At 39.4% G+C, this 24,447-nt stretch overlaps 1 protein-coding gene across 5 annotated transcripts in view; it reads right to left on the minus strand.

Moving 5' to 3' along the window:
• Positions 1-24,447, minus strand: part of KDM3B (lysine demethylase 3B) — a 50,014-nt gene that overhangs the window by 15,526 nt on the left and 10,041 nt on the right. For 4 of the 5 annotated variants that reach the window (XM_058167384.1, XM_058167382.1, XM_058167383.1 and 1 more), the window contains exons 4-13: positions 18,140-18,245; positions 16,636-16,760; positions 13,049-13,117; positions 11,453-12,025; positions 7,988-9,236; positions 6,295-6,496; positions 4,392-4,606; positions 2,920-3,072; positions 1,723-1,830; positions 1,242-1,369 (exon numbers count right to left, since the gene is read on the minus strand). In XM_058167384.1, the coding sequence (XP_058023367.1) occupies positions 1,242-1,369; positions 1,723-1,830; positions 2,920-3,072; positions 4,392-4,606; positions 6,295-6,496; positions 7,988-9,236; positions 11,453-12,025; positions 13,049-13,117; positions 16,636-16,760; positions 18,140-18,245 (2,928 nt within the window). Of the gene's footprint in view, positions 1-1,241; positions 1,370-1,722; positions 1,831-2,919; positions 3,073-4,391; positions 4,607-6,294; positions 6,497-7,987; positions 9,237-11,452; positions 12,026-13,048; positions 13,118-16,635; positions 16,761-18,139; positions 18,246-20,289; positions 20,550-24,447 lie in introns of those variants that run through there. The other variant, XM_058167386.1, reaches the window with a different exon arrangement.

Raw genomic sequence — 24,447 nt, forward strand, 5'->3', positions numbered from 1 at the left:
TTGCATTTTTTACATGCTTTCAAACTGTTAGGTTGGCAGAAGCTGGGACAAGTAACGGGAGCTCACCCCGTTACACAGCAGCACTAGGGATTCGAACCGCTGAACTGCTGACCTTTCGATCGACAAGGTCAGCATCTTAGCCCCTGAGCCACCACGTCGATTAATTTTCCTTACTATATCCCTATTGTCCAATAAACAGGTAAAGTATGTTTTCCAGGATGAAATTTTCCAGAAATTAAAGAATTCTACATTTTCAAGTCATATGATATGAGCTAAAATCTAATTACACTTTGCAGTTCAGCTGAAAATGATAGCTGCAAAGAGAAACAAAAATCTGTCATCTAGTTGGGGCAGTAGAGGTTGACAGACACAATCTAAAACAGCAGAAGCATTTCTTTCACCATAGCTTTGGTCTAGTCTAAGTTGCCTCTCTACCTCTATTCACTCAACCCAGAAAATGTTCCGGTTGAAAGTATCTAAAATGAGATTTTACCATTGAATGTGGGAAATTAGTACTTATCAGAATAGAAGCCTAATGTATAGGTGTTGCAACTTCTAAAACGCTTCCATTTTGAAAAACAGACATTAACTGAAAAAAGCCACGGGCTTGGTTTGGAAGTGATGTTTGACAGAGAGCAGAATCTCTCTTAATCACTGATGTGGAAAGCAGCAGGAAACCTGCTATTTGACTGCTGCAAAACTATATACTTTCTAAACAAGATCTTTTTAAATGCATGGGTCCAATTGGATTTTTAGTGCAATATATACATTTTTATTATTTTATCGTATGATTTGGGATTGAGTACCTCTTTAATAGATACAATGTAATAATGGTGAAAAGAAAGTTGCTTATCATTAGGTCAGCCATATTATATACAAATTTTGTTGTAGCTTTAATGGGCTTGGTAATAAATCTTTTTAAAGAGGTAAAGATAGAATTATTGTAACTAAACATTGGATAAGATCACCAGAGCAGGAGATTATCATTTTAAAATTTAAAGAGTTTTGTACTTCTTTTGCCATGTCATTCAGAATAATTAAGTATGTAAAATGAGTATCTTCCCAGCAACTACATTATAAGAGATCTAAAAAATTACAAAAGATATGATCGAATTAATATAGGGTATTTATTTACTGTATATCTTGCTATGGATATGCTAACTTTATTCCACTATGCATAATGCACATTGGGATGCTTTTAAGGAAAGTCCTAATTATTGTCAAACTGAAAATTCACATACCTGTGAAATCCCATTTGTGACAGCAGGTCGCAACACAGATTTGTTCTGCCGATTAATACATGGACAGTTAGCTTTAATTCCCCATTTGCCACGTGCTGCATGAACCATGTCTCCAATATTATATAACGCTAGAAAGTTAAAATATGATATATTATACTCCGTAAGAAAATATGGAAGCCTTGAAAAGCAAGCATATTTATGTTTAAAGTAGGGCTGAAAGTAGTGAAGTTTTTAAAAAAAAAAAAAAAACAAGAAGCCTACCTTCAGGTAGTTCAAAAATTAATACATAACTCATTCTGAGGCTGAATAGTAAAGTTCTCTCTGGTGAAATAATATATTTCTTTATTGTAGTATATCTCTATAAAACTCCTCCTCTAAGCTGCTTTAGAGGTGAATTTTTTTAAAAAAATCTAGAATATATTCTGAGCAGAATAAAAGAAATAGAATAGGTATGGAAAAACATTAATGTTTACAGTTTTACCTGTGCCAGGAATGATTTGTGTTGGCATGAGATTTTCTGGTTCATGTGACTGCCCTTTTGCACACTTCAGCCATGAGAAAACCTCTTCATCACCCATCTCCTCTGTTTCTGGAATAGGGGAAAAAACAACACAGTTTTTCCAAACGTTATGCTTTGGTAGCTTCAAAATACTGTATGTTAATAATTTTTTAAGAGAGCCATCCTTTGATTTTAATGGGCAATAGTTTCATAGTAAAGAAAATTTGTACTAATCTGCATTGGTGCTAACTACACATATAGCATATATTATTTATAATGTTTAATATTCTCCTGGTCAATACCAACATAACAGGTTTATAAGACTAAAACCTAAACAAGCTTAGAATCAACTTTCCAACCTATTTCCTCATCACAAAATAAAATAAAATAAAATAAATATCCCTAAGGTAACCTATTTAATCTCAGTGATGAAAATCTGTATATCTATATTCTAATTTTTCACTTGCACGTAAACAGAAATAATATCACTTTGAATATAATATACAGATAGTCCTTGACTGTTCATTTATTTTCGTTCAAAGTTACAATACATTGAAAAAAGTGACTTATGATTTTTGCAGTAGTCACATCCTCAAAATTTGGACGCTTGGCAACTGGCATGCATTTATGACAGTTGCAATGTCCTGGGGTCATGTGATGACTTTTGCGACCTTCTGACAAGAAAAGTCAATGGGGAAACTAGATTCATTTAACAACTGTGTTTCTAATGTAACAATTGCAAGGATTTACTTAACAACTGTTGTAAAAGAAGATCATAAAATGGGGCAAAACTCACTGAACAGCTGTCTTGTTTAGCAACAGAAATTTTGGGATCAATTGTGGTTGTATTGTAAGTCAAGCACTACCCGTATTTTTTGAATTAAAGAATGCGTGTTCATTACTACAGCCTAAGATATTGTTTTCTAGACTAGACTTGAATTCACATATACTTCTAATCTGAATCTCCTTCCAAGTATCCTTCCATCTTCACAGCTTAACATCAAAATGACAAAAGAATTATCTTGTTCCTTCTGCTGCTAAATGGGAGTTAGAAACTCTTCATGATCTGTACAAAATCATTCCTCATATCATGAACTGATCTCCTCAAAAGACAACCTGCTAGATACAGACTATTTGTTTAGGTTTTACAATATTCCTGGACAGTTTCTAAATACTCACCACTACGTGGACGGCTTTTTCTCAGACGGTAACAGTCCAAACAAACCCCGAAGCCACATTTGCGACATACCCAATGAATATTGAACAAGGTTGTTTCACATACATCACACATCTCTCTCACACCGCGTACAGCTCTCTTCCAGGCCACTTTCTCTACAAGGAAAAAAACCAACAATTAAAGGATGGCTGGTTATTCACAGCAGCCATTTTAAAAATGTAGAGTACTTTAGAAAATACCTCCAAAACAGTGTATTATGATTTATTTAATTCAATTTTGAGGCTGCTCAACTCCTCTGCAAGTTTGGAAATGAAAAACAATCATATATAGGAAAAATAGCAATTGACTAGAAAACCGCCAAATCATAGGGACTTAGGGGGCAACAAACCAATCCCATCATTAAAGTGAGAACTATATGAATCCTTGGGGAGAATATCATTCTGGAGAGTACGCATGGCAACAAAGAAGGCATATTTCTTAGGTCCTGCAAGGTGACACCGTTTCTCTGACAGGACCTAGGACATACCCATTCTGCCCGACTTCATGGAAGGGAAGACATAATTGGAAACAAGCAGTCACTCAACTATCCAGGCTGTACATTATAAAGTGCTTAGCGCCTTGAATTACATCTGGAAGCCAACTGGTAACCAGTGCAGCTCACAAAGCAGTGTGAGATGAGTATAATATGACACTGCTTTCTTGATCACCTGTAGTTTCCATATGGTCTTCAAGAACAGCTTCATGTACAGCATGGGTGTCAAACTCACGACGTCACATTGTCATCACGTGATGTATTGCGACTTCCCCCCCTTTGCTAAACTGGGGGTGGGGGTGGCCAGCACGTGATGCATCCGGCCTATGGGCCGCAAGTTTGACACCTCTGATGTACAGTGTAGCAGATTACAGCAATCCAATTTTGAGGTGACCAAGCCATGAGTGACTATCTGAAGAACCTCCCAATTCAGGAATAGGTTCAACTAATACACCAGAGGAACCTGTAAAAAGGGCCCTCTTGGCCATAGATTTCTTCTGCTTGCATAAATATCCTTGTGCATTTCTATATACTGGATTCAGGATAACCTGTTTCACATTTTGAAATGGTGTGTCACATTTTTGAAGATTTACACTGGGAACAAACTCTTGAAGTTCAACACATTTGGAAGGCACCATGCTGAGAAAAACTGTATCAGCACAAGGCAAATTAAGGAAATTATGCCTATCTAGTTCCATAGAACCATATAATGTTAACCTAGCTTCAATAGAAAGCATATGAAAAGCAATGCATAAAATCCTGTTTTCACACATCAAATAAAATCATTTGGGAAAAAGAGGCAGTCCCTCTTCAAACTCCACGAGGATAAAATTTGCAGAAAAAAAAGGGCAAATCATTAATAATGATTTGAATATTTTTTTCTTTTCCTTATTCCCATTTCTATACATTTCAGACAGGTTAAAAAAGAAAAGAGGAACTTACGGTGTGGTTCTACCATCATCATTGCTTCTTTCTCAGACATTACTAGCTGACAAAACTGATCACCAACATTGGCCAGGATATATTTAGAGGTCTCCAAATCAATCCCTTCTGCAGGTGATGCTGATGGGATCCACAAGCTCATAGCATCAGAATCACTTTGCTGGGGATTTAAGAATCCTTCCACTCGCAATATCCCCTTCCTAGTAAATATCAGCCTGAAACAGAATTGCAGGTATCAGTTGCTCTTCAACAGAAAAATGAAATCCAAGTTTTCTTTATGGTATAATTCAAAATTAGCAAAATTAAAAAGAATTATAAATTCTTTTTAAAAAATCATAGTTTTCAAAGGAACTTTTGGAGATGATGCAGCAGAAGAGAAGCCTAGAAAGCTATGGAAGGAAACTAAAGAACAAATCCAATTGAACATGGATAAGCGCCTAAATCCTATAAGCAAAACAGTGATATTTTCCCATGTTTGTTGCATTTTGTAAAATTACCATGCCATGGCACTGTTTAAGGTAACCCCTTAGGAGGGAATCAGTCAAGATTATTTGAAGGGCTGCTGTGAGGAATTGTTTAGGTACCTGTCAACCAAAATTGCTCAGATAAGCTGCACATGTGTACTGCTGAGTTGACTAAGACAATGAGTTATATTGTTATCTAGGAAGAGTCAGAGCCTGCTGGTTTTCAGGAAATGGACAGACGCTTCAGAACTAATGCAAAACTCTCTACAAGTTACAACCACGACCACAATTGAGACCAGAATTTCATTTGCTAAGCAAAATGGTTATAAAGTGAATCACAATAAATTTTACCACCTTTTTTTGGGAGGCCGTGGTTGTTAAGTGTTATCATCGGAGTGAATCATGTGATTTTTAAGCCAATTCTGACTTCACACATTGACTTTGCTTGTCAGAAGCCAGCTGGGAAGGTATCAAATGACGATTGCATGACTCAGGGGATGCTACAACTGTTGCAAATACATGCTGGTAGCCAACCGCCCAAATTTTGCTCACTTAATTGTGGGGATGCTGTGATGGTCACAAGTGGAAATTTGAGTGCCCTTGTAACTTCAAATGGTCAATAAATGAATGGTTGTAAATCGAGGATTACCTCCTGGGTGGTGAAAGGTAGTTGGATCCAGACACTGGATCCAACTACCTGTAAATTCATCCTTGAGTGGTTCTCAATGTGGTTCTGCCTACATTTAAGGATGCAGTGATCCATCCCCTCCCTCTAGAAGCCATCCCCAGGAATTTTTGAAAATCATCTTCCCAAAATGATAGCGTGCATACTAATAGTTTACTTTTGATATACTGCAGATCTGCAGTTTAAAGTATCAGCCTATAGAACGTATTCCAGGTTTATTGTAGAATGGCCCGTGTAGCTTTTGGACTAAAAAACATTTAAACAACTGAAATAAGGAAAATATTACTGTTGATTAATGCTCAAATCTGTCCCAAAGTGTCCCTGGAAATTTTGAAAATGCATTGGAAAACTGTTACATGAATGGAATTCTGCACATGTGATGCTGCCCTTCATTTTAAGAATTTTTTTTCTAGTTTGACTGCTTACATCCAAGAGAGTTAAGTAAGATTTCTCATGGAGTCTCGGAGTCTTCTAGTCTCAGAGTCTTCTTTTGTTGGGGCTGCTACTTAGAACCCTGACAGCACAGTGTTAAGAAACTCCAGCCAGATTCCACACCGGTCAGATATTTCCACACATTTAGTATTCATTATTATTCTGTTGCACTGGTCTGAGCCACGCATGTAGCATTTCTCTGGCACTACAGAGAACTGTGGAAGCTAAGTGAGATCAAAAGAGATCTTACTTACTGTACTTACTTGCAGAATGATAATGCTAACAAAGAAAGGCGAGAGTACAAATAAGAGAGCTTTATCACCTGCGGAAGTGAAAGAACCGACAGGCTACAGTAGAGTCATCCTGTTCCTGTTCCTTGAACTTTCGGTAGCGTTCCAACCGGCATTCTCGGCACTTGTGCAGATGAGGAGCCACATTGATGCAGGAGCCATCCTGGAGGAAGGGCTCCCCTGATTGCTTCAGCTTCCTCACCTTACTCATGTCTTTCAGTACAGACTGACCAACTACAAAGCAAAGCAGCTATTACGAGCAGGTTACAAGACAGCGTTTTTGCCAATATCAAAAAGTATTTACTTAATCTAGAAAATGTATGTTTACTTTCACAGAACTGTTACTAGATAGGAACAGGATTCTACTTGCGGCGAGCTGATAAGGCAATAGGCCTTATCCAATTTTTGTACAATACAATTAGTGCACAGGTTTAATATTTCAGAAGAAATGGTAGTATAACCCTACTCTCCCTATTCTCCCACTGTACTTTGTTCGAACTAAATGATATTTAAATGATAGCTGTAGTGTTAAATATATTTCACACTACAGCTATCACAGAGATAAGTACTTAGATATATCAGATATGAGCCATAGTATACACAGATTCATTTTTTTAGCAAGCCACCTCTAATTTCCTATTCAGCTTGTACCTGTATTTTTCCCAGTAATTAGATTTCTTCAATTTTTGGGGGTTGGAAATGTGAATAATTTAAATGAATGCGTTCAACACTCAAATCTGATATAAGGATCTCAGGAAGATGGTATATCCCAAAGGTGTTTTTTCAGGAGGCAACTGGACTTTCTGGTTTTTCTTTGAAGAGGTTCCGCTTCTCATCCAAGAAGCTTCTTCAGCTCTGAGAAGAAGCTTCTTGGATGAGAAGCAAAACATCTTCAAAGAAAAACCAGAAAGTTCAGTTGCCTCTTGAAAAAACACCTTTGGGATATACCATGACCTGAATGACTGAGAATCTCAATGGATATGGTATATGTTTGCTTGTTAAATAAGCAATTTCAGTAAGGATAAATGCTATAAGATATATTGCCTTAGTTGGAGAAATGCTGGTGTCAATATAATTTCTAGACTGCTACAAAGAGTTACAGAGATTTTTGTGATTATACAAAATACCTCTCTAGTTTATTAATATTTCTTTTTATGTTAATTCTCCAACCATCTTTCTAGTACCTACGTAATGCTGCCCTCCAATTTCCCAGTATTTTGTTTTGCTATTCAAACTCCTTTTAAATGAAACCCAGTATAAAATCTGTAATAACAAAAGTAGTTTTATTCTGAATTTCTAAAAAGGATTAACTATGGTAAAAGAATCATGAATTTGAAATGAAGGCCAAGTGACACTTCTTCTCTAGAATACCATCTATTTTAGGTGGTATTCTAAAATCTAGGGCTGAGTTTCTACCACTGCACAACTTATTTTTCCTGACGTTTAGCATCTTACAACAACGCTTTTAGAATTTTCAGTTTTACTATCTTGTGAGTTTAGACGCATGCACACACAGCACACCACACATACATATGCACTCTGCACTTCACTGAAAAAGCTTGCAAAATGACCTAAAACAATTATGATTCACATAAATCCTGTTACGCATCCTGTAACTGACAGTATAGCAGGTATATAAATACTGAACTAAGTAGCCCATCATCTGTCCTCCCCAAATTACCAGACTCTGCCTTTTTTTTAAACAAACAAACAAACCAACATCACCTTTCAGGGGGGCTGTGCGAGGCCTGCCCTTAGGGGTTTGTTTCCCCTTTCCCTTGCCCATGAGTAGTTCAGCATTCCGCTCGTCATTGGGACCCAGTTTGCCAATCAAATGCTCTGGAATTCCCTTCAGACAAGCTTTGGTATGCAATTGCTCCTCAGAATCACTCATATCCGAGAGGTCACTATTGGTGCTAGAATCAGAATCCTGTTTAGATGGCATGCTCCGCTCATCTAGAGAAAACCTTTTTACAGATTCAAAGGGGGGTTTGTTCTCTAGTCCTAGCTCTGCCTGTGGAGAAAAAAAGCCACACGGATGTCTGCCAAACACATTAGAAAAAGTTTTCATTAGAGGATTGTCCTGCTGCCCAGGCCCAACAGATGGCTTTTCTTCCGTTGGACTAGAGGAGAGTGTGGGCATTTCAATAGGCTGTGTCAGACTGCCAACTGGCGAACTAGAACGACCATTCCCCAGAGTAGATGAACTCTGAACACCAGCAAAGAGAGTTGCACTAGGCACACTGGGCAGCGTCTTGGAGGAATCTGTCATTATAAACAAGCTTTTCTTTTTAGCTGAAGATTCAGCTGAGGTGTGCAAATCTGGCCAGCCAGAAGCAATCTTGGAACCAAGGCCTGAAGAGGGAGAAGCGGAAGCTCCTGACTGCTGAGCTGAAGATGCAAAGCTACTGAAAGGGCTAAGTTCTGATTTTTCTGCAAATGCCAGAAAAGGGTTGGAGGGCTCTTCTCGGGACAATTTGGGAGGTTGTAAAAAGAGATTTTCATGATTATCAGGAGTTCGTGTGCTCATGAGGTTTCGTGGAAAAGCCGGAGTAAGGGTAGGCATGGATTCCAGCGGTAGCTTCCGTTCTGGAGGAGTGCCCAACTGAGTTCCAGGATTAATTTCTCCAGTGAGGCCTTTACTTTTGCAGATCCCCAAACTCAGGTTCTCTGGACTTTTTTTTAACGAGTCCTGATTTGGGGATTCTTCCGTCAGATTTTCTGACATAGTTGTGAAGTAGTTACTGGAGGGAAGATTCTGGGACATACACTGAAAAAACAAGTTCTTTGATGGATCTGAATCTTGCTGGACTTCATGACCAGTGTTACTACCAAAGGAAAATCCAACAGGTGCCTTCTCTGAAGCTAATACGCCATTGGATTGGCTTTGCCCATCATCAAACACTAAAGGCTGAGATGCAGACGATTGTGTCATTCCAAATCCTGCAGAAGCCGATGCTGAATTTTGGGTATTCTGAAATGAAAGTTAGGCAGCTAATTATGTTCACCCCACAAAATCCAAATTTCACCATACCCAAGACAATTTTCCCAATATACTGGCCTAGCAGGTCTTAGCAATATATTCCATATCAAAATGTATATGGTGTGGGGGAAAAAAGATATATGGCAGGCTGCCAAAATTAATTCAGACTGACAAATCACTAAATCGATATACACAGCTGAGTTGTTTTCACAAAGCTGATTTTGTAATTCTTTTCTAAAAAAAGAATGTAAAGGTAAAGGTTCCCCTCGCACATATATGCTAAGTCGTTCCCGACTCTAGTGGGCAGTGTTCATCTCCGTTCCATAGCCGACGAGCCAGCGCTGTCTGAAGACGTCTCTATGGTCATGTGGCCAGCATGACTAAACGCCAAAGGCACACGGAACGTGTTACCTTCTCATCAAAGGTGGTCCCTATTTTTTCTACTTGCATTTTTTACATGCTTTCAGACTGCTAGGTTGGCAGAAGCTGGGACAAGTAACAGGAGGTCACCATTAATTATCACAGTGTCTTAGCCACTGAGCCACCACCTCCCTTAAAAAAAAGGAATGTATGATTCTGGATTTTTATTTCTATTTCTGAAACACCTAAATTATCAATTTGTGTATTATAGCAGTTATTCTGAAATAGTAACTTGTTTCCTTAAACATGGATAGTAAACATCTGGTCTACCAGTTCTGTCCACATGGTCTCTTCTCTCCTTCCCCAAGTCCCTCCCTCTTTTGCAACTCTGTTACTTTTTTTTCCTTTCAAAGTGGGGGGAGGGGAAGGTCCAGATGGAACTGGCAGAGATGGATCTTGCTGACATTCTTTCAAAAATACCATCAAGATTTGTTCTGCTTTGCCCGAACTTCGTATTTCCTCCATGAAGTGAATAGAAAATGTGAGTGAAATCATTAAGTTTACTGAGAGTGGCCTCTGCCTTCTCCTTCTCTGATGGAGGAAGACAAATACTGGATAAATTACTTCAGGATCTGCCCTATATTCTTTGATCAGGGAAAGAATAAAGGACATTCTATTGTGGACTGCCTTCATGTAAGGCAGGGAAAAGCAAGACCAGGAGCAATAACTCAGTATGTTCTCCTGCACATAGAATTTTTCTCTGTGCAAAAGGAAAACAGAACACCATGATTTTGAATCCCATTTCCAGACCAGATCCAGTTCCCCGCTTGTTCCATATTGTAAAAAAAAAAAAAACCACCTTAAATAAACCATCTTCAATTAATTATAATTATATAACTTGCTTTTAAAAAAACTTTTTGCTAAGATAATTAACGTATACTAAACTGAACATTTTTGCATTCCAGTTTCATTTAATGCAGCGGTTCTCAACCTGTGGGTCAGAACCCCGTTGGGGGTCGAATGACGATTTGCCAGGGGTCGCCTAAGACCATTGGAAATATGGGAAGTATACTTGCAAGTCGAAGAATCGCGCTCCAATGGTTGACTCCACAAGCCAGCTGCAGGCTCTTCAAATCGCTAGCCGAATTCAGCTTCAGGCGCAATGAATTAAAAAAGAGAGAAATCTTTGCTCTGATGTCTCCCTCTCAAGCCAGCTGCAATCACTCCCAATCGCTAGCCTAATCTGGCTTCAGGCATGATAAACTTAATAGGGGAGGAGTCTCCGCTTTAATGCCTCCGTCCTCAAGGCAATCGCAAGCAGTTCAGATCGCTAGCCAAAACGGCTTCAGGCATGATAAATTCAAAACGAAAATAATTTTATGGTTGGGGGTCGCCACATCGTGGGGAATTGTATTAAAGGGGTCGCAGCGCTATAAAGGTTGAGAACCACTGATTTAATGTGCAAATTAGTATCTTTTGTCTAATGAGGCAAGAGAAAGATACACTTGTATAGTTTCTCTTACTTTCAATTCATATACTGCATATAGCCTTCTTTACAGAATACTTACTGTTCCAATTCTACAAAAAAACACCTGTTCCAAAATCCTATTATACTTTCCCCATCTGTGACCCCATCAAAACTAAACAAATTTATACAAAACATTTGTGTGTGTGTGTGTCTATGTGTGTAAAAACAAATTCAAAGTTGTAATGTATCAGTTTATAACATATCCTTGGATGCTGTCTGATATAAAATCCTAGCAATTCCCAAAAAGTCTTAGCATTCTGCATACTGGCATCAGCTTTACAATGTTAGATATTCTTCAAACTAGCAATAAACAACTTACCTCTCCCTGGATCTGTGAATGGCCTGTTTTCTGATTTTCTTGACCAGAAATTGCCGACAGGCCAGTATCCGAGACCTGTACAGTAGTTGGCGTTGTCCCAGTTGTAGCAATAACTGTGGGAGCTGCCACTAGACCTTGACTGCTCTGTTCTAAGGATTTTGTCATCTCTTCACTTCCAGCTCCACTCAACAGGGCTTGTGCAGAAGCTGAAGGAAAGGAAGTGAAGGTTGAGTGAGTCTCACCACCTACTGGTTCATCTTGGACCACAAGAGTTCGTCCATTCTCCTTTGTGTATGTGGCAAAGCGAATACTTCGATTAACTGGAGAGACAAATGGGGGAAGTTCCTTGGTCTTTGGATCCAGAGTCATGTCACCACTTCCCTTCCATGCTCCTTTATTTGCCTCACCACCATCATTTCCATTAGTATCAACTTCGCCCCTCTCCTTTAGCTTCTTTGTAGCATGGTCACAACCAGTATCAGAAGCATTTTTTCTTCTTCGTCCATCTTTCCCATCCACACACTCTCTCTTTTTTTTCCCTTTGGAGGATTTACCTGCCTTTAGGGGTCCCCCCTGTAATAGATAAAAACATTACACACCTCTCAACAAAGTCAATATTGTTGTCTACCCAAAGATGTTAAGAAATGTTGCTTAATATTAAGGAACTTTAAACAAGTAAGATGCTTTAAATAATATTTAGAAGGTATGTTAAATAATAGGTCAATAAGTAACTTGACATTCATTAACTTGCACATAATTCCATGCCTGCCAATTTAGGCTATGTTTGACTGAATTCCATATGGCTTAAGTGTGAATAGGATCTGGTTATAATTAGCAAATCAAATTTACATAAGCAAAACAAATAATTATGAAAGCTCTATCAAACTGTTACAATAAGATAACTACTTTGATTAATTCATCTATCAGAACCAGTCAAGCTTTATTTTAAATAGTTTATTAAATGAACCAAAACTGATTGGAATCATGCACTGCCCTTTTGAATAAACCTTGGCTTACATATCATAATGATTGGGTTCATATAACATGCAAAACTAAGCTCAAATAAATTATAACATGAGCAAGATCTTCTGACAGTTAGCTATATGCAGCTCACAAATCACATGCAGTCCTTAAAAGTCCTCAAGTGGTCTGTTGTAGATGCGTATCAGTCCCCTTCAACATAGTCTGTTTCATCATCTTCACTAGAATTGACAACAATCTTAATATAATCACTGAGTAACAGAGACTAACTAGTCTCATCTCTCTACAGCAGGGGTGTCAAACTCACGTCATCACAGCGGCGTTACATGATGTATCGGGACTTTCCCCCTTCACTAAACCGAGTGGGGGACGGAGCCAGCATTTGACGCATCCAGCTCACGGCCCGCAAGTTTGACATCCCTGCTCTACAGTAATCTTCCCTGAATTTGGGAGAGGTGGAAGATTAGAACCTCCTAACAGGTGCAGAACAGTATGCACACCTGGGTGTAGCACGGCTAGTCCCACATAGAGGTATTGGAGAGACAATGGAGGTCGAGCTACAAACCTTTATTTAGCCCATAACTGTTTATATCATGATCTACTAAAACATGATACCTCATTCTGAATAGATGCGTCCATCACTACATGGATCAGTCGAGGATCTACTGACTTGATTTCACCAGTCTGTTTTTTATGCAATGAATCCAGAAACAAAAAAAGGAAAAGAAAATCCAGTATTAGAGAAAAAAATACATTGTCCACAAAGCAGCAAAGTATCTGCAAAGTATGTCCCCAAGCTATGTCAACTTGTTTTGACATCTCGTATCTTTATCATACTCATTGTTTTAAATGTAGTCTATTATATGATGCGCTATAGCTGATTTCTCTTATTTGAAAATTATTCTAATTATGTATTAATTATATAACTCTAATATTAGGTATTATAACTTGTGTTAATGCTTTTGTTTATATAAACAGAAGGTGTTCAAGGTGGCTGTAATTTTCAATTATACCAGATAATACAAAGATAAGACCAAAGGTATCACTTTTTCTAAATAAAAGAATGAGATATTTCTTACATTCCCTCCAGTATTATCTGCAGTTCTACAGAGAGTGAGATCAAAATTCAATTTGGATACAATACTAAATCATTTACTGTATTAGATGTATGAGTTTCATCAAACTTTGGGTTCACTAAAATAGGAAACTAGAAATATTTATTCCTTTTTTAAAAATAAACTATGATTTCCTTAAAGTACAGAGCGCTCTGGTTCATTTTAACTTCTGGTTGGGAAATAAATCAGGACCATAACCTACAATTTAACTGGTCTTATTACTTCTAGTTACAGTTTAAATTAAACAAAAATTTATGCTCACATCACATTTAAATTCATCATGGTTTAAAACTAGAAGCAGATACATTCTATCTCCCTCTTTTATACACAGAAGGCTATTATTTCTGAACAAGCTGCTGTTAGTCCAATTGCATGAATCCAACGATCTGCATAAAAACGTATCAGCAAATAAACCAAATATTTGACAGAATAGGGATACTAATGCTGTGAGGTGAGACTTTGGGTAGGCACATTCTTCTTCCATAACTACTTTTTATTACACATTCTTGGCAGCAGAGAAAGCTGCTAAAGATTTTAAAAATAGTTGATATAAAAATCCATGGGCAGAAGAGAATACATTTTAATAATATTCTGAATTTTTATACAAGTATTGAAAGAGCTGGCAACATGTGGAGTACAATGTCCCAAAACACTACCTATGAAATCCCAAAATAATATCTATGACGTATTCTTGCATAAAATGAGATCTCATGGATGAAATAACTAATTTTATGAGATTTAACAATCTTACAATATTGTGGCACTGTTTTTGTACCCCATCTTCAAAAGATACTAGCATTTATTTTGTGGTAGCACATTCTAAAAAGTTTTTTTGATTGCATAAATAGACCTGACTTTTCAAAAAATTTGCCTCAAACCACAAGATGGGCAACATATAAATTTAATTAAGAAATGTAATAAATAAAAGATGCAATATGTTTAGCAGCATATAAAAAACAAAATGCATGTTTTTAAATATATTCTACTTGCAATATGTGGATTTTAGAAAATTAAGAATCTAGAAGCTCTCTAACAGTTATAAATTCAAATAAACAAATTTCCATTAATCTTATTTTTTTGTAACGAGCATTACAAACCTTGAAATGGATGGTTAACTCTGACAAACAGAGCCATAAAGTGTGGAATGAGGATGCACAGAATGAATTCATTATAGACCACAACCTATATTAGATCATCCAGAAACTGGAAAATTGGTCATGACTGATCTCAAGCATCTACAATATCTCTCTCTCACAATATTTGACAACACAGTATCAACAGTAGAAACCTTCAAATTTCTGGGTTCTATCATATCGCAAGATCTCAAATGGACAGCTAACATCAAAAACATCATTAAAAAAGGACAACAAAGAATGTTCTTTCTGCGCCAACTCAGTAAGCTCAAACTGCCCAAGGAGCTGCTGATCCAATTCTACAGAGGAATTATTGAGTCTGTCATTTGCACCTCTATAACTATCTGGTTCGGTTCTGCAACCCAACAAGAAAAACACAGACTTCAGAGGATAATTAGAACTGCAGAAAAAATAATTGCTACCAACCTGCCTTCCATTGAGGACCTGTATACTGCACGAATCAAGAAGAGGGCCGTGAAAATATTTGCAGATCCCTCGCATCCTGGACATAAACTGTTTCAACTCCTACCCTCAAAACGACGCTATAGAGCACTGCACACCAGAACAACTAGACACAAGAACAGTTTTTTCCCGAAGGCCATCACTCTGCTAAACAAATAATTCCCTCAACACTGTCAGACTATTTACTGAATCTGCACTACTATTAATCGTTTCATAGTTCCCATCACCAATCTCTTTCCACTTATGACTGTATGACTATAACTTGTTGCTGGCAATCCTTATGATTTATATTGATATATTGATCATCAATTGTGTTGTAAATGTTGTACCTTGATGAACGTATCTTTTCTTTTATGTACACTGAGAGCATATGCACCAAGACAAATTCCTTGTGTGTCCAATCACACTTGGCCAATAAAATTCTATTCTATTCTATTCTATTCTACATGCATGTGGAAGTCCACTTGCAGATAAACATGACCTTCAAATTTTTATAAAAATACCAGAAAAAAACATGCCAGCCATGGATGATCCATGTTTTGGTTTCAAATCTGAGGGTTGCTATACCCATGAGTATATACGGGAAATATGGGTACTTATAAGAAGTATTACTATACTTGCAGGTAAGTCAAAGCCAACTTTTGGAATGCATTTGGCACTTAAAATTCTTGGCTTATCTGCAAGTACATACCTTAGTTTTCATGTCTGTGGCCTTGTGAGAACTTGGGCCATCATACAAACACTGAAAAAGCAGAAGCACCAGAGGTTGTGGAATGATCTGCTTTCCATGTTTTCCCCAGGAAGCCACTTGCACTGTCATGCTGGCTTCTTAATCCATGACAACACACAACTCAAGTGTATGTTCTTTGCCCAGGCATAAGGATAATTTATGTGCATCCAAGAGGAAGTTTCTCCAGCAATGTTGGCGCTAACAGAACAGGACCTTCAATGTCATAACGGAAGAAGGTACTAACTAAATCTTAAATAAAATAACCGAGAAATAATTATGATAAAATGAACACTTTAGAGAGACCAAAGAAGAATAGAGAACCTAAGGGGAAGCCATGACTAGGAGCATTTGTTGTATGCAAACACGCAGGGCATCCATTAAAAAATTAAGTTTTCTTATGATCCAAATAAAGAGTACTCACAACTGCAAAGCTTGGAGATTTCAATGCAGAACAGTACAAAATTATGATCATTTAAAGGACTAAAAAACAAGTTACGGTTACTAATAAATGTGAATTAAATATATGCATACAAAGATAACAGAATTATAGTAAGCATAATTTACAAATTTACCATGGTCTTAGCACAAATGTTTTCGTAAAAAAGTAGAACAACTAGTCATCAAAAGACTTTTAGGGAAAGTATCAACTTTGTCATACAAACAAAGCAGGGAGATCATCAGAGATTATCAACAGGGAGATTCTGTTCAGTAAACTGAAATGATGAAATTGGACCTCAAAACCCCATAAGAAAAGCTTCACACCTCAGTCAAAACCACCTCCATCAGACGTGTGAGAGGGTCTTGACAATTCACAACCGCAGAGATCCAGCTGATTTCCTCTTCAGGCTGATACACCTTAACTTTTTGACCTTGTATACTGTAAAGTCCTGGAAAAGAGTTCCACATGATCATATAAGACAGAAATACTTTCCCCCCCCCAAAAAAGATTTAACAAAAAAAACCCCACCCTAAACAAAATTGCTTATTTCTTAATATACAAAACATACACAATTTTTTAAGTATTTGTAGAATATAAAGTAAAAATGTTTTAAGATGTATTATTGTGAGAAATAGTTACCATAAATGTATAGGATAATTAATCAATTTCTAAAATATATTTTAAAATATTTTAACTTGCTGACAAGTAATTTCTAATTTTTTTTTACTTTTTTCAATCACCGTTTATATGGCAATAACTAGTGAAAACATGAAATGGAACAACCTTGGACAAACTGCCTTTATTCAATGCAAGATCATGCACCTTGTTGTTCGCCAGAATTTTCAACTGCAACTCACATTATTTTTTCACATAATTACTCACTCTTGGCTCAAGTATTTATAGTATACCAAACTCATCTTTGATTTATTATATATCCCAATTTTCGGCCATGGAGACAGCAACAAAACCAACCATCTACCTCTATTCAAAGCATAAAATGAGTGGAAAAAATACAAACATATCAGTAAAAATCTAAAACCATGTGCTCTGGCATCCGGTCTACCATGCCAATAAAAGTCTAGAAAGGAGATCAGACTTTGAGGAAGAGAGTATGATTGCCTTCTTCTCTATACATTTTAAATATTCTTTTAATACTGCCTGGCCAAAAGCAGACTGTGAGTTAAGAACAGATTTATAATGGAAATTGTGATTCTTTAGATAACTTAATCCCAAAATATTTAGGACTTTTAAAGATCATGATCAGTATTTTGAACTATGTCCTAATCAACAATCTCAATTCTAATATTTTGAACAAGCTGAAACTTTCCAATATTTTTCAAAGGAAGCTCTGAATAAAGATAATTATAGTACTCTAAAAAGCACATATTCCTGAAGCTTCAAAGAATGGATGCAAGTGCTCACTAATAATAGCTTCTGGACACATTTAATACTTCAACACAGAGATTTGAAACTAAAATCTAGGAATATACGTATGTAACATAAAAGGGAAGTAAAAGCCCAAGACCAAAAGAAGCTAAGCCCTACATTTTGATATATTGCCTATATTGTACAGGAGCACCCTTATTTAATGCTCTGCAGATATCAGCCTTATTTCTAAGGCTGTGAATACTGAAACCCATTTCTCGAACAGCAGAAAGCTGCTTCAGGTGATGCAGAACAATACTTCACTAATTTTGAAGTTTGGCTTGAGAAGCCTGAAACGTAAGAAACATTTCAAACAAAATGAGGCTTTAAGTAGCACTTGTCAATATAATCTAATTACCATCAAAATCAAACACATTTAAAAAACCTTTTTGTTGATCTTACCTCTGCTAAAGATCTCTTGAAGCTTCTGATCACCAATCAATGCATTGACAGCTTCTCTTAATAAAGGCTGCTGTTGGAGAAGTTGGCTCTGACTTTCTGTTGGCATCTGTCAACATGTTTTTAATATGAAAAAATAGATGAGAAATAAGATAAAAGCATGAGTAATACTGCCAAAGTTGTTCACAGAAAATGACAGGATCCCAAGTTTTAGATCTGCTTCTAAGTTTTAAAAGTTATTTTGGTATTATACGGTTCTCTCCTTCTCTCAAGCACATTGTAAAGTTTGATAGATATTTTTGCCAAACACAACCTTAGAGAAACAGAGCAGGTACTCTGATGAATTTATGTACGACCTTTATACTGCTTTAATTAGGGATAACAATATGGGTTAAAGCCTTTCCACAGCACACACCCTAAACTGAAAGTCTTGCACCCACATTTTACTTGCTTATATGCCACCCATTCCCCCCAAAAAGGTCAGGATGGGTAATAGTAGTAACAAAAAACAATAATTCAAAATCTCAAGTACCCCACATAAAAAAGCGACAAATTAAAACATAACATTTAAAGATTAAAAACTGACAAATACAAATGCCACACACTTGCAAGCCCGACTAGAACATACCATTTTCCTGCATCACAGGAACATTCTCCTGAAGCTCAAGAGGGATTAAGCTTATCAGATCTCTACTGGGCAGGGGGACTAAAAATGCCTATTTCTGGAGATTTTATCAATTGATGATCTGATAGGAATTGTATTTAGAGTGACTTTATTTGATCTTTTTGAATGGGCACATGAATATAGGAGAAAGTGCTTCCACAGCTAGTCAAGTCCAGAGCTATGTATAGTTTTAAAGGTGACCACCAGCACCCTGAACTACACCCATATTGGCAACCTACAAATGGCACCCTACAAATGGCAACCAGTGCAACTCCCAAAGCAGTGGAGACAAGAAGAATATCGGACCATACCCATTACTGCCATGCCACCAAATTCTGTAATAGTTACAGCTTCCAAATCCTTTTCAAGAATAGCCTTATACAGAATGAGTTACAAGAGTCAAAACAGGTAGACCATAAGTAATTGTAAGCAGGGACTCCTTGTCTGATATATAAGATTTAGAACAAAACTCCCCCTGGCCACAACTGCCACCTGTTTAAACATGCACTTTAAATCTAGGAGAATCCTCAAATTGTATTCATCTGAGTAGAGGTTACAACTCTGTTCAGAGTCAACAATGGTGCTTTCTTGAAATTAGTAGGTCTAAAGCCATTCCATCTTGCAGGGATTCAGTTGCAATTTCTTCTTCCCCATCCAGACTATGACGGCTCAGTCACTGTTTCCACTACATAAGCTGTTTGATTCAGAAATGAGATGTATAGTTGGGCATCATCACCATACTGATGATACTGTGGGGTCTAGGACAACTCACTGTGACCAGCTCGCCACAGCCAGTTTGTTATGGCCAACTCACTGCAGCCAATTTGCCAAGGGACAACTCGCTATGGCCAACTCACTGCAGGACGAGATATTACACTAATACCGAAGAACTGGTGGAACAGAATCATTAAAGAAAGGATGCAAAAGAAGGGACAAAGTGAAATACGAATGATAAAATTTTACTTTTAAAATTATTTTAAATAATTGAATTGTCCTGTGGTGATTTGGTTGAGGTGAATTGTCCCATTCTGTGGTGGATGACCTGTCAATTCATATAGAAGTTAAAAACGAGTGGATAGAGAACAAAAGCCTGAGGAACTCCATAAAGTAGAACTGTCCTCTTTCATCACCACTCAATGGAAGTGTCCTTTGAAAAAGAGTTGAACGATGGCAATAGGGTATAGTGCCCTATACTCTAATCTTTCTAGAAATGGTCCAGAAGGATATCTTGGTCAATGGAATCACAAGTCACTAAGAGATCAAGGAGGCTTCGCCTGATACAGGTATCTCCAAAGGCCATCAAGCATGACAAATACATTTTCTGTGCTGTATACCAGCACGAAACCTGACTGCAAAGAATCTAAATAAACTGCCTCCTCTAGGACTCTCTGCAATTGTAGGGCCACCACTTTCTCCACAGTATTTCCCACAAAAAGAAAGGTTGGAGGCAGGTAAAAAGTTGACCAAGTGAGAAATATACCACAGCCACCTTCAAGGATGATGGAACTATTCCCTCATTCAAATGAAGCATTGATATTTGCTCAAATCCAACCCCTGCCATCTCACGAGAGATCTTGGGCAAAGATCCAACTAGAAGTAGTCAAGCCGATACTGCAGAGGACCCTATCTCAGGCCTCACACTCAAAATGATCACAAATCATTTCACAAGGCCCCAGTCATCTCTATTGGCATAGTCCAGCAGGACTCCAGTCCTCTTGGATTTCAGTGGTTTTGTCTGCCAATATGTGAAAATTCTTCCCAAAATTCTTCAGATGCTCTTGACAAACTTCCTTCCCTAAAAAGAGAATGTGTTGTTTTAAAAAGGGCCACTGGACAGCATTCAGCATAGGCAATAGGGGTAGCAAAAAAACAACCACCCTCTATTTGGCCACTCACCATTGTGTAGGCTCCAATATAAGCTTATATTAGTATGTCAAATTCAAGACGGATCTTCAAGTAACACTCTAGATGTCCATTCTATTGCTTATTCTCCATGCACTCTTTTAATAGCTCCTTCCCCACATTTAAGGTGGAGGAGTTTCACCTTAAATTCTACTGAAATCAGAGTGTGATCAGTTCTTGGCAAGGGGTGGAGTTCAATGCCCCCCTTTATATGTTGCCTCTACTTCAAAACAAAAATTAGATGTTCTCATACATGTTGGTAATTTGGTTCATAATTGTAATGGCAACTATGAACCTGTGGGCTGCTCCATACCATCCAGAAGGTAAGGCCAAAATTTCTAGCCAGGGGAACTCCATCACCACCTTAGCAACCAGGCTGAGTATTCCTGGAACAGATGCTACTGTGTAACAAGTGCAACAATACACAATCTGCAAACTCATCTGGCCCCTTGGGCCCAACTGCACAAACAAGGTCTCGCATCTAGTTATCTACACAATAGTGACTCTTGATGTCAGCAGAGCCTCATGGACGAGAACAGCTACCTTCTTCTACTACTACAGGTAGCCACTGCCTTAAGATCAGACACTTAATGACTTTACAACTGCAATGACTTTCAACCAAAATTCTGGATTCAATTTTGGTCGTAATTTGAGGCCTATCTATACCCAGAGTCCAGGTCAAATACTGTGTTTCCCCGAAAATAAGACCCTGTCTTATATTTTTTGAACTCCAAAATAAGGGCTTGGCCTTATTATCAGGGGGGCCTTATTATTTTGGGGGTGCAGGAGATGGCAAGCATGGCGACCTCATGGCAGCTGCTCGGGCAACCAAAGGTGGGAATCTTCCTGGGGTTCTTGGCAGTCGCCCGCCTCCCATCCATCCATCCCCCTCGCCTGCAAACTCCCACTCCGCTCCACCGGGCGACCCCCGGCAGCCCAACACCCAAAACCTGCGTCCGCCTGGCTCCCTTTTCCACAGCACCCGGCTCTTTATTGAGGGGGGTGGCATGTGGGGCGGGTGAGAAGCAAGACATGCATCTTACCTGTCTTGTAGCTCCGTCGCATGTCTCCCCATTGTCTGTAGGCAAACACATTGTAGAGTTTAAAAAAAACTTCTCGCAAGTTCAATCAAACTTCTCAAAGTTTTTTTTACCCTACAACTTGTTTGCCTGCAGACAACGGCAAGACACATGACAAAGCTGCAAGGCAGGTAAGATGGCTCCACATGCCCCCACTGGTACCGTAACAGCAGCCTGGCTGCTTCCCTTCCCTGCTGTCTCTTTGTCGAGGGGAGTGGCAGGTGGGGTGGGGGAGAAGCGAGACACATGGCGCGTGCTTCTCTTGCTGTCTCTTCTTCCCTCCCTCGCTGGGCATGGCAGGCCTTCCTGCCCCTGCCCAAATTGGATGCAATTTGGAGGGTAGCAGGTGGAGACAGGTGGGGGCAGCGAGACATGTCTTACCTGCCTTGCAGCTCCATCATGTCTCTTGCTGTTGTCTGCAGGCAAACACATTGTAGGGTAAAAAAAAACTTCTTGCAAGTTCAATCAAACTTCTCGAACTCGCAAATTTTCCCCCCCCTACATGTTTGCATAGACAACAGCGAGACATGCAACGGAGCTGCAAGGCAGGTAAGACACATCTCATGTTTCCCCAGCCCCACCCCTCCCCACCTGCCACCCAAAATTGTATCCAATTTGACCAGCGGCAGGAAGCCTTGCCATGCCGGGTGAGAGGAGGAGAAGAGACGGCAAGAGGAGTGAGCCCTGTCTCGCTCCATGCGTCTCGCTTCTCCCCCACCCACATCCCCCTCAATAAAGAGCCGGGCACTGTGGAAAAGGGAGCCAGGCGGGCACGGGCTTTTGGAGTCTGGGGCTGCCAGGGGTCGCGCGGCAGAGAGGCGGGAGCAGGGTGGGAGTTTGCAAGCAATCGCTTCCCCTTTGCCTTCTCTCCCAAAAGCACTCCTCGGGCACAGGCACTTCTCCAACAGGAGACTCACGTGTCGCGCCAGCCTTCTGAAGGGTAATGTAGCAGCAACTATCCACAATTTTTTAATCCTTATTTCGTCCTGATCCATGTGGCCCAGTATGGTCGGGGCAAAATAAGGGTAAAAAAATTGTGGAAAGCTGCTGCTACAGTACCCTTCGGAAGGCCGGTGCAAGGCACATTGGCCCCATCATTTGGCCTCCTGCTGCAGAAGTGGCTGCAATCAATGGCAAAAGCGGCCACACTTGCTGGAGGCGCTGGCTGGAGTGGCACCCATGAGGCAGCTATTCCATGGACAGTATTGCTTGCTGTGACTGTCACCATTAGGTAAGGAGGGAGCTAGGCATGTGGGATGCTGTTCTGTCTCCTTCCCCACTTCAGACCCACGAGCTGGCCTTCAGCCAGTGGATTCATGGCTCTTATCAGTTCTGGCAGAGAAATCGCAGCTGCCTGCCAAAGTTCAAACAAATGACTCACGTAGCAAGACTTTCAGCTCTTTTTGAAACGGATCAGGTAAGCTTTGCTTCCCATGGAGTGAGAGCAGTCCCAAAGCTCCTTATATATCCTGTGGAGCCCCACCCTTCCTTTTGATGACAACGCCTCTCTAATCTTCTGAAGCGCGGGTCAAGCCAAGCTTGATTATTATCAGCTGGATCTGAAGGCGTAGCCTGGGGAAGGGAGGAATCAGGGGATGATGGCCTCATTACATCCTCCGACTGGTCTGGTTCTGGCTCCTGGAGCCGAGCCAAAGGAATCGATGCTCCCGAGATAAGACTTACCGGCCCTTCCCCCTCATTCTGAGTCACTTTCGGGCATGGGGCCAGGTTCGGGGGCTGGAGTCACAACAGGTGGGTTGCTTGGCCTCGGGCTTCTTTTGCAGCCGCGCTTGCTGGAGGCAGTGGCCTGAGCGACACCCGCGAATCATCTGTTTTGTGAATGGCAGCCAGAGCGGCTCAGCTGATCCGATTAAGGGGCTGAGAAGCCCTGAGGTGATCAGGGAAGGTAAGGGCTGTCTCCTGTGCTGGCCATGCCCACCCCTTCACTAGGGCTTATTTTCGGGGGAGGGCGTATGTTTACGCCCATCCCAAAAATCAGGTTTGCCCTTATTTTCGGGACATATATTTTCGGGGAAACACGGTATTAAAACTGAAACCCAGGAGATTTCCAAGGCAGGAACACCCCTCACTTCTCCACCCAGGTTTCAGTGATATAAGTCTGCCAACTCATCCTTAAGATTGTAGTTGACGGTGTTTTTATAGACAGACCTATAATTTAATTGCAATAACCAAAACTAATAGACTTCAAGAATTTAGAGTCCTGGTTCCTGGTTTTAAAAGTGAATGCTGGAAGGAGTGATCGATCTAATGTATTGAATCTACTGAATCCACCCTCCCAGAGTGGGGCCAGCTGACATTCTCCTTCCAGCCAATACTTAAAAGAGTAGGTAGCCAGAAAATATTCCTCCAAAATATTCTCATAAGTGGTCCAAATGACAAAAACTTTCTGCAGCAAAATCTGGCTGAAGAACTCATAATTTAAATCCAACCCTAGGCCAGGTGCCATACATACAGATCCCCTACAACCTTCACCTTCTTTGAAATTCCCATTTGCTCCCACTGTTGGTAGGCTCAAGTTTCTGAAAGAATGATTGAGAAACAGCCAAAATAGTGACTATAAGACTGAGGCTATCCAAGCTGTGATACTATGGGCTTGGCAACATTCCAGGAAATGTCCTCTAGACAAGAACTATCGCTCAAGTTAT

This window comes from Ahaetulla prasina, chromosome 2 (assembly GCF_028640845.1).
Source record: "Ahaetulla prasina isolate Xishuangbanna chromosome 2, ASM2864084v1, whole genome shotgun sequence".
In the NCBI taxonomy this organism is placed as follows: domain Eukaryota; kingdom Metazoa; phylum Chordata; class Lepidosauria; order Squamata; family Colubridae; genus Ahaetulla; species Ahaetulla prasina.